A 10,737-nucleotide genomic window follows, 5' to 3' on the forward strand; every position below is an offset into this window, starting at 1 on the left:
AAGAAATAAAAGCTGAAATAAATCATTCTCTCTGCTATTTTTCTGACATTTCACATTCCTAAAATAATGTGGTGATCCTAACTGACCTAAGACAGGACATTTTTACTAGGATTGAATGTCAGGAATTGTGAAACAATTAGTTTAAATGTATTTGGCTAAGGTGTATGTAAACTTCTGACTTCCACTGTAGGACACTAAAGAGGCCTTTCTACTGACTCTGAAAACACAAAAAGAAAGATGCCCAGGGTCCACGCTCATCTGTGTGAATGTGCCTTAGTTATGCTGCAAGGAGGCATGAGGACTGCAGATGTGGCCAGGGCAATAAATTGCAATGTCCGTACTGTGAGACGCCTAAGACAGCGCTGCAAGGAGACAGGATGAACAGCTGATCGTCCTCGCAGTGGCAGACCACGTGTAACAACACCTGCACAGGATCGGCACATCTGAACATCACACCTGTGGGACAGGTACAGGATGGCAACAACAACTGCCCGAGTTACACCAGGAACGCACAATCCCTCCATCAGTGCTCAGACTGTCCGCAATAGGCTGAGAGAGGCTGGACTGAGGGCTTGTAGGCCTGTTGTAAGGCAGGTCCTCACCAGACATCACCGGCAACAACGTCACCTATGGGCACAAACCCACCATCACTGGACCAGACAAGACAGGAATGTCAGTGTTCTGCCATGGCCAGCGAAGAGCCCGGATCTCTATCACATTGAGCACGTCTGGGACCTGTTGGATCGGAGGGTGAGGGCTAGGGCCATTCCCCCCAGAAATGTCCGGGATCTTGCAGGTGCCTTGGTGGAAGAGTGGGGTAACATCTCACAGCAAGAACTGGCAAATCTGGTGCAGTCCATGGGGAGGAGATGCACTGTAATACTTAATGCAGCTGGTGGCCACACCAGATACTGACTGTTACTTTTGATTTTGATCCCCCCTTTATTCAGGGACACATTATTAAATTTCTGTTAGTCACATGTCTGTGGAACTTGTTCAGTTTATGTCTCAGTTGTTGAATCTTGTTATGTTCATACAAATATTTACACATGTTACGTTTGCTGAAAATAAACCCAGTTGACCGTGAGGACGCTTATTTTTTTGCTGAGTTTATATACATATATTTTTTAAATATACTTTCCTTTATTATTTTCCACTAACCCTACCACCCCTCCTTCTCCTAATCTGAGTAAACTAATGAATAACAACACTTAGGCTTCTACTTCCAGTTTATACATACTATATACATTTTACAGACACAATCTATTTTACAATAGTTATGTTTTGTTCTTAGTTCTCCCCTCAACCTCATCTATTTCTGATGTCCATCCAGTTTGATTTATATTTGCCATAAATTTTTTACTGTAATATTTAACAAAAGTTCTGAATCTATATCCATTTTACAGACACAGTATATTTGACATGTTATCTTGTTATTAGTCCCACCCTCCAGCTCCATTCAACCCCTCCCATCTATCTCTTAACACCATCCATATTGGATATCTATTTGCCATATATGTTTCAACTGTGCTGTGACGTTTCACATTCTCATAGTTTCAGAATGTAAATTAGAGATAGCATTTTCTGCTGAAAGTATTATTATATTATTGATCAGTTGACTATGTGTAATGAACATGAAGGGAGGCAGAGAGCTGGGGTCCAAAAAGGCAAGAGTACAGGCAGGGAAAAGCCTAGTAACATAGTCCGGGAGATCAGGCAATAGGTTGATAACAGGAAATCCGATAGGCTAAAGTACAGGCAGGGAATAGACAAAAGGAGTCATTAGTGAGGCAGACAAAAACGATCATACGCCGGGAGGAGTCAATCACGGGATACCCAGCACTTCAAACCGCCGTGTGTCACAAAACAAACAATACCTGACAAAGATTGGGTGCAAAGAAATGAACTAAATAGGTGTGATAATGACATACAGGTGTGTGAACAGGTGATCAGAATTCAGGTGATTGGGATCTGGAGGGTGAGTGGCCTTCAGGGGATCTGTGTGTTTGAGAGTGTGAGCTGGAAAGTGGGCTGGAAAGTGAGCTGTGTTCAGGGGATCTACGTGTTTGAGAGTGTGAGTTGGAAGCAGACATTACACTATGACTTCAAATCACCCAGTAGTGTTATCTGCAGAGTTAGCTCCAGGTAAATGTTGCAATTCTTTAGCCATTCCTGGATCTGTGATCAAAAACAAGCTATGTATGGACAGTACCAAAATAAATGATCTAATGACTCTGCCTCCTCGCTGCAGAATCTGCTGGAATCGGTACATAGAAAATCTTTTTTACAATCTATATGGCACAGTTGTTCTTTTTTTGTCCTGAAATGAAACTGGTATACTTTTTTATTTATCACAATTTTCTTTAACCAATTTAGTTTTTTAATGCAGAGCTGAAAGACAAGTTCCTTACTCTTTCCCCCTTCCACATCTTCCATTTGTGCAGTAATGCTGAAATTAGGTTTGATGGACAGAGACTAGGTTTGATGGATAGAGACTAGGTTTGGTGGACAGAGACTAGGTTTGGTGGACAGAGACTAGGTTTGGTGGACAGAGACTAGGTTTGGTGGACAGAGACTAGGTTTGGTGGACAGAGACTAGGTTTGGTGGACAGAGACTAGGTTTGATGGACAGAGACTAGGTTTGGTGGATAGAGACTAGGTTTGATGGACAGAGACTAGGTTTGATGGACAGAGACTAGGTTTGATGGACAGAGACTAGGTTTGATGGACAGAGACTAGGTTTGGTGGACAGAGACTAGGTTTGATGGACAGAGACTAGGTTTGGTGGACAGAGACTAGGTTTGGTGGATAGAGACTAGGTTTGATGGACAGAGACTAGGTTTGATGGACAGAGACTAGGTTTGATGGACAGAGACTAGGTTTGGTGGACAGAGACTAGGTTTGATGGACAGAGACTAGGTTTGGTGGACAGACTAGATTTGGTGGATAGAGACTAGGTTTGATGGACAGAGACTAGGTTTGGTGGACAGAGACTAGGTTTGGTGGACAGAGACTAGGTTTGGTGGACAGAGACTAGGTTTGGTGGACAGAGACTAGGTTTGATGGACAGAGACTAGGTTTGGTGGACAGAGACTAGGTTTGGTGGACAGAGACTAGGTTTGGTGGATAGAGACTAGGTTTGGTGGACAGAGACTAGGTTTGGTGGACAGAGACTAGGTTTGGTGGACAGAGACTAGGTTTGGTGGACAGAGACTAGGTTTGATGGACAGAGACTAGGTTTGATGGACAGAGACTAGGTTTGGTGGACAGAGACTAGTTTTGGTGGACAGAGACTAGGTTTGGTGGATAGAGACTAGGTTTGATGGACAGAGACTAGGTTTGGTGGACAGAGACTAGGTTTGGTGGACAGAGACTAGGTTTGGTGGACAGAGACTAGGTTTGGTGGACAGAGACTAGGTTTGATGGACAGAGACTAGGTTTGGTGGATAGAGACTAGGTTTGATGGACAGAGACTGGGTTTGGTGGACAGAGACTAGGTTTGGTGGATAGAGACTAGGTTTGGTGGACAGAGACTAGGTTTGATGGACAGAGACTAGGTTTGGTGGACAGAGACTAGGTTTGGTGGATAGAGACTAGGTTTGATGGACAGAGACTAGGTTTGGTGGATAGAGACTAGGTTTGGTGGACAGAGACTAGGTTTGGTGGACAGAGACTAGGTTTGGTGGACAGAGACTAGGTTTGGTGGACAGAGACTAGGTTTGGTGGACAGAGACTAGGTTTGGTGGACAGAGACTAGGTTTGGTGGACAGCGACTAGGTTTGGTGGACAGAGACTAGGTTTGATGGACAGAGACTAGGTTTGGTGGATAGACAAGACAGGGAATCAAGATTGCTGCAGCAGAGTTCCCATCATGCTCTCTCTACAGTCCAGCATATTGGCAATTTGCGCTAGTAATATTCTATGACACAGCTCAGTGAGTTTGACAGCTTGTCCTGGACAGACTCGTCTTCTCAGAGATATTAGAGGGGAAAATACATCCTGCTAGTCTGTCTCCCTGCTGCTGGACGTTTCACATACTGATCCATAAATGTCATATTCCAGGAAATGTCACAGATATAATCGTTAGACAATATAAAGGCAAACAAATGTTTCTCTGAAGGAACATCTGACAATCTGCTGGATAGCTTTACCAATTGTGCCAGTAACCAAAAGGTTGTCGTTCTGCCCCTGAGCAAGGCAGCTATATCCTGTTCCCTGTTCACCGAAGACGTGGATGTCAATTATGGCAGCCCCCTGCACCTCTCTGATTCAGAGGGGTTAAATGCGGAAGACATTTCAGTAGAATGCATTCAGTTGTACAACTGACTAGGTTTCCCCCTTTCCCAATTCACACATTGGGCACATACCGATTGAAGCAGGCAGCTGTAATGCAGCACCTCCTGAAACATAATCTAGTCTCTACTGGGATGGGCCGATCTGATGATGTCATGAGGTATCTGATTAAGTTCAACATCTCCCACAGGTCATTTTAATTCCTTATAGAATGTGTCAAACCTTGTGATGTGGGCTCCAGCTTCAAGCCCACATTGACTTGAAGCACCTTGGCTCAGAGCAAAGCATCATAGATGGCAACCATAAGTGGGTAAATCCTGTGTGGAGATGATCACTGTATGACAACAAAAAAAGAATGGAAACGTATGTAGCTAGACATGGCTGCTACAGATCCAGCTCTCATAAATCCACTTGCAGCACAGCAGGGAAGGGCAGATACATTACATTAGACTCTAGTTGTGGATTAGTCTAGACAAGGGCTTAAGAAACAGGCATGGGGAAAGTGAGAGGTTTCAGATGTGTTAGAAAGAGATTTGGGAACTAGAAGGGTAATCTCTTCACCCAGAACTACATTTTGCGTCCATGCTAGCCAGCTACTCGATTTACTTCAAACGAGACTACTTGAAGGGAGGTAATATACACAGTCCAACTCTTGAACCCAACAAGATGGGCTCCCCCTATGGTACACATAGCCCATATAGGACCAGGTAGGGATCTGGTCAAAAGCAGTACACCAAACAGTAGGGTAAAGGGTGTCATTGGGATTTAAAAGTGGTGTCATATCACCAGATTTGGTTTCCCATTTCAACAGTGGATATTCAAATCTATGAGCTGGTTCTCTTCTTTTCTCTGCAGCAAGTGGAACAAAAGACTGAGGGGAAGGAGACGTCACACAGACTCACCCAAGATCCCAACGGAGCAGAGAGGTCAGCTCTATTGACACTGACTCATCCAAGATCCCAACGGAGCAGAGAGGTCAGCACTATTGACACTGACTCATCCAAGATCCCAACGGAGCAGAGAGGTCAGCTCTATTGACACTGACTCATCCAAGATCCCAACGGAGCAGAGAGGTCAGCACTATTGACACTGACTCATCCAAGATCCCAATGGAGCAGAGAGGTCAGCACTATTGACACTGACTCATCCAAGATCCCAATGGAGCAGAGAGGTCAGCTCTATTGACACTGACTCATCCAAGATCCCAACGGAGCAGAGGTCAACAATATTGACACTGACTCATCCAAGATCCCAACGGAGCAGAGAGGTCAGCACTATTGACACTGACTCATCCAAGAGCCCAACGGAGCAGAGAGGTCAGCACTATTGACACTGACTCATCCAAGATCCCAACGGAGCAGAGAGGTCAGCACTATTGACACTGACTCATCCAAGATCCCAACGGAGCAGAGAGGTCAGCACTATTGACACTGACTCATCCAAGATCCCAACGGAGCGGAGAGGTCAGCTCTATTGACACTGCGGCTCCTCTAATGCGCTGAGCTAAAGCTGACCTCCACTGATTTCACTTTGCTATTCTTAGAGCTGCTGCATTGTCCTCAATTAACACAGAGGAAAGTACAAGAGAGATAAAGGAATCGTGCCCATCCTCTTGAGGATGGTTTCTTAAACCATGAGTGGACCCAAAGTGGGCCCTGGGCATCTGAGGTGTGTCGCGAGTTACAGGAATAATCTATAATCACACACTATTTGTATATCTCTTAATTTAGGTCATTGAAGAACGATTAGGGTCACAGGGGAAGGTCATTTTGGGTCACAAGTTGAAAAAGTTTAGGAACCCCTGCTCTAGTATAGTAATAGTAACCTATTCGAACAGATAGTGAATTGACAGAGGAAGTAGGCCTTAGCCCCTCTCTGCATCCCCACTCATATGGCATCATATCATATCCCTTTAATCAAACACAGGATACAGTGTCCAATGCACATCCAATGATCTAAATAAGCTCAGCATGAGGACAGGAGCACCATAACTATTTTTGGAAGAAATTGTTCCCTGGTATCCCAGCTGCTGCTAAGCTTTACAGTACTGGATCAAAAAAGAGATGTCTCCCTGCCACTGCCAGCATCCCTCCCTACCACCAGCATCCCTAGTCCACCTTCATGTGTCCTTCCTCTCCTCTGCTTCTTCCTCCTCCCATCTCATACAGCGTTGCTGCGGTGATGTCATCATTCCCTGCTCCAGCCAAGCCAGAGATTTTGTTCTGAGCTCTCCAAGAGCTGCAGCAGCCATCACATGGTCCTCACCACTGCATCACTCACCTCCCCCCTGCTGCAGGTAGCTCAGGTTGCTAGGAGACACTATCTCTGGCTGCCTAGTAACAGATAAATGTTGTGTTTCTTCCTCTGATGGATGAGAAAGGACTGCTTTAACACCTTCACTTTGGCTGCTCACCCACCCCCTGGACAGTGGAGTGGGACTCTGGGCAGCGACGTGGGACTCTGGACAGCGACGTGGGACTCTGGACAGTGCAGTGGGACTCTGGACAGTGCAGTGGGACTCTGGGCAGCGACGTGGGACTCTGGGCAGTGCAGTGGGACTCTGGGCAGCGGCGTGGGACTCTGGGCAGCGGCGTGGGACTGGGCAGCGACGTGGGACTCTGGACAGCGACGTGGGACTCTGGACAGCGACGTGGGACTCTGGACAGCGACGTGGGACTCTGGACAGTGCAGTGGGACTCTGGGCAGCGGCGTGGGACTCTGGGCAGCGGCGTGGGACTCTGGACAGTGCAGTGGGACTCTGGACAGCGACGTGGGACTCTGGACAGCGGCGTGGGACTCTGGACAGCGGCGTGGGACTCTGGGCAGCGGCGTGGGACTCTGGACAGTGCAGTGGGACTCTGGACAGCGACGTGGGACTCTGGGCAGCGGCGTGGGACTCTGGGCAGCGGCGTGGGACTCTGGGCAGCGGCGTGGGACTCTGGGCAGCGGCGTGGGACTCTGGGCAGCGGAGTGGGACTCTGGACAGTGCAGTGGGACTCTGGACAGTGCAGTGGGACTCTGGGCAGCGACGTGGGACTCTGGGCAGTGCAGTGGGACTCTGGGCAGCGGCGTGGGACTCTGGGCAGCGGCGTGGGACTCTGGGCAGCGGCGTGGGACTCTGGACAGTGCAGTGGGACTCTGGACAGCGACGTGGGACTCTGGGCAGCGGCGTGGGACTCTGGGCAGCGGCGTGGGACTCTGGGCAGCGGCGTGGGACTCTGGGCAGCGGCGTGGGACTCTGGGCAGCGGCGTGGGACTCTGGGCAGCGGCGTGGGACTCTGGGCAGCGGCGTGGGACTCTGGACAGTGCAGTGGGACTCTGGGCAGCGGCGTGGGACTCTGGACAGTGCAGTGGGACTCTGGACAGCGGCGTGGGACTCCGGGCAGCGGCGTGGGACTCCGGGCAGCGGCGTGGGACTCTGGACAGTGCAGTGGGACTCTGGGCAGTGCAGTGGGACTCTGGGCAGCGGAAGTGGGACTCTGGGCAGCGGCGTGGGACTCTGGACAGTGCAGTGGGACTCTGGGCAGCGGCGTGGGACTCTGGACAGTGCAGTGGGACTCTGGACAGCGGCGTGGGACTCTGGGCAGTGCAGTGGGACTCTGGGCAGCGGCGTGGGACTCTGGGCAGCGGCGTGGGACTCTGGACAGTGCAGTGGGACTCTGGGCAGTGCAGTGGGACTCTGGGCAGCGGCGTGGGACTCTGGACAGTGCAGTGGGACTCTGGACAGCGGCGTGGGACTCTGGGCAGTGCAGTGGGACTCTGGGCAGCGGCGTGGGACTCTGGGCAGCGGCGTGGGACTCTGGGCAGCGGCGTGGGACTCTGGACAGTGCAGTGGGACTCTGGGCAGCGGAGTGGGACTCTGGACAGTGCAGTGGGACTCTGGGCAGCGGCGTGGGACTCTGGACAGTGCAGTGGGACTCTGGACAGTGCAGTGGGACTCTGGGCAGCGGCGTGGGACTCTGGACAGTGCAGTGGGACTCTGGGCAGCGGTGTGGGACTCTGGGCAGCGGCGTGGGACTCTGGGCAGCGGCGTGGGACTCTGGGCAGCGGCGTGGGACTCTGGGCAGCGGCGTGGGACTCTGGGCAGCGGCGTGGGACTCTGGGCAGCGGCGTGGGACTCTGGGCAGCGGCGTGGGACTCTGGGCAGCGGCGTGGGACTCTGAACAACAAGTCCATGATGACACTTTTGGTAATTTAGAACGATGATAATGGACTTAATTTACAGGACATGAAACTGTCTGTTCAAGCTCAGTACTTAATGTAATTTCCAATTGAAAATAACTTTTAAAAAGTAGAAGTGACATTCAAGGTAATCAAAAAAATAATAAAACGTTTAATTAAATGTAACCATGTTTGACCTTTTAGGAAACATTCTGTTAAAGGAATGAAATACCAAGAAAATAGTTGTTTTTTTGTAAAATGCCTTAAATGTGCTGACAATGTTGCAGAACCAAGCAACTGACCTCCACCATTCCCAGAAAGGTGTTAGGTTGTTTACAAAATAATCAGAGCACAACCTCTCTCACCGTGCTCTAAGAAACATATGGTTCTCAGAACGTTGTGTGCTCGCTGGGTAATGTATTCCGAAATATGACTTAGTTGGAGTCAAAAAAATACTAAAGTACTGTTGTGTGTGTGTGTGTGTGGGCACGTCAAGAGAACTCTGTAGATCTAGTGGCCTGATGAGTCCTAGTGGCTGGGGCAGCAGAGCAGAGAGCCCATTAAAAGTGAACAGCTCTTAAACAAACAGACTACTCATCCATCCCACAGAATATGAGGAGCACCAAACACATGTTGAAGCATTCAGTGTACTGCCACACACCCCCACAGGTCAAGCTGGAAATCAGGGAAGAGTTGAGCACTTACCTCATCCTCTCCAGACAGAGATGGTACCCAGCCACTGAGACCTTCTATAAATAAACTCTGCTGAGGAGCTGTGTGAGTCAAATACACCCGCTGGGCAGAAGTGGAAGCACTGTGTAGCTCTTCAACTTTTCACCAAAACTTTGTTGAGTTGAGGTGGTGAGTTCTGCTCCATCTTTCTGATGACCTACTACAACAAGAATAGCAAGGTAAAGATATCTTTCTAAGACCTCTCCAAAGCTTTGCATCTAGAAGCTCGCGAAAACATACCGGCCTTCAATTGACATTTTCTACTTCAAGTTTGGTATTTCTTTAGCTGATAAGCACTAGCTTTGAACAGACGATGATTGTGTCCCAGACACTAATCTATGTATCTATAGTTCAAGTAATACAGCAGCAATTATTCAAATGATCCAACATTATCACAGCCTCTAGACGTTTCTACTAAACAGCTCAATGACAGCCCATAACATACACATATATGACCCCAGTGACCCGTGTGTGTGTGAGTGAGGGAGTGAGAGTACCTTGCCCTCCACTGCACTGTGACAGACACTACCCAGCTGCTGTAGCTTTAAAGTTCATAGGAGATAGATCTCATCAGAAGAGAACAGATGGGTGGCGGCCTGGCAGGACGGGGTCATGTGTTTAGCACACACACACTACACACAAACACACACTGTCCTGTCTCCTCAGTGTCTCGCGGTCATAGCTATACACTGGATTTGGGATTTCACAGGTCGCTGGCCTCGTGGTATGCTCCGAGGCGGGGGGATCAGGTCCCAGGGATTTGGAACAATCCGAAGGGGACGTGGGTCAAAAAAACGCTGTGGCTTTAGCATGTGAGTGACGCACATCGGCACACACACACACACACACACACACACACACACACACACACACACACACACACACACACACACACACACACACACACACACACACACACACACACACACACACACACACACACACACACACACACACACACACACACACACAATAGGATATTCTGGGCCAGTAGTGACTTAACTACGGTATGCTGTGCTGTGCTGTTGATTGGGAGCTAACATAATGAGAACATCTCTAATGTCTTGTATGCATCAGAGTATGAAAATCACCACAGCATCATATTATATACAGTGGGATCCCACGACCAATTAACAGAGAGCTATAAGAACACAGGACCAATAAATAGAGAGGCGGAAAAGTAAAGATACATTAGTAGAAAATGACTCAAGTAAAAGTGAAAGTCACCCAGTAAAACACTACTTGAGTAGTAACAATATTTGGTTTGAAATATACTTAAGTATCAAAAAGCAAAAGTATAAATCTCAATTTTCTTGTTTTTAAAATGTATTGATAGCCAGGGGCACACTTCAACACTCAGACATCATTTACAAACAAACCATTTGTGTTTAGTGAGTCTGCCAGATCAGAGGCAGTAGGGATGTTCTCTTAAGTGCATGAATTGGACCATTTTCCTGTCCTGCTAAGCGTTCAAAATGTAACGAGTACTTTTGTGAGTCAGGGAAAATGTATGGAGTAAAAAGTACATTATTTTCTTTACGAATTTCATGA

General features: G+C 48.2%; 1 protein-coding gene across 2 annotated transcripts; it reads left to right on the forward strand.

Annotated features, from left to right (window-relative positions):
* Positions 1 to 1,726: 1,726 nt before the first annotated feature.
* LOC118965222 (uncharacterized transmembrane protein DDB_G0289901-like) lies at positions 1,727 to 9,399 on the forward strand. 2 transcript variants are annotated; one of them, XM_036982193.1, is made up of 3 exons: positions 1,727 to 2,074; positions 5,149 to 5,707; positions 5,757 to 9,399. In XM_036982193.1, exon 3 carries the CDS (start codon positions 6,665 to 6,667, stop codon positions 8,489 to 8,491), a length of 1,827 nt encoding a protein of 608 aa, XP_036838088.1. In that variant the 5' UTR covers positions 1,727 to 2,074; positions 5,149 to 5,707; positions 5,757 to 6,664; the 3' UTR covers positions 8,492 to 9,399. The 2 variants fall into 2 exon arrangements, with proteins under 2 accessions (XP_036838088.1, XP_036838087.1); XM_036982192.1 differs by having other exon boundaries at positions 5,149 to 9,399.
* The last annotated feature ends 1,338 nt before the right edge of the window (positions 9,400 to 10,737 follow it).

The sequence above is a fragment of the Oncorhynchus mykiss genome, chromosome 7 (genome assembly GCF_013265735.2).
Source record: "Oncorhynchus mykiss isolate Arlee chromosome 7, USDA_OmykA_1.1, whole genome shotgun sequence".
NCBI lineage: Eukaryota > Metazoa > Chordata > Actinopteri > Salmoniformes > Salmonidae > Oncorhynchus > Oncorhynchus mykiss.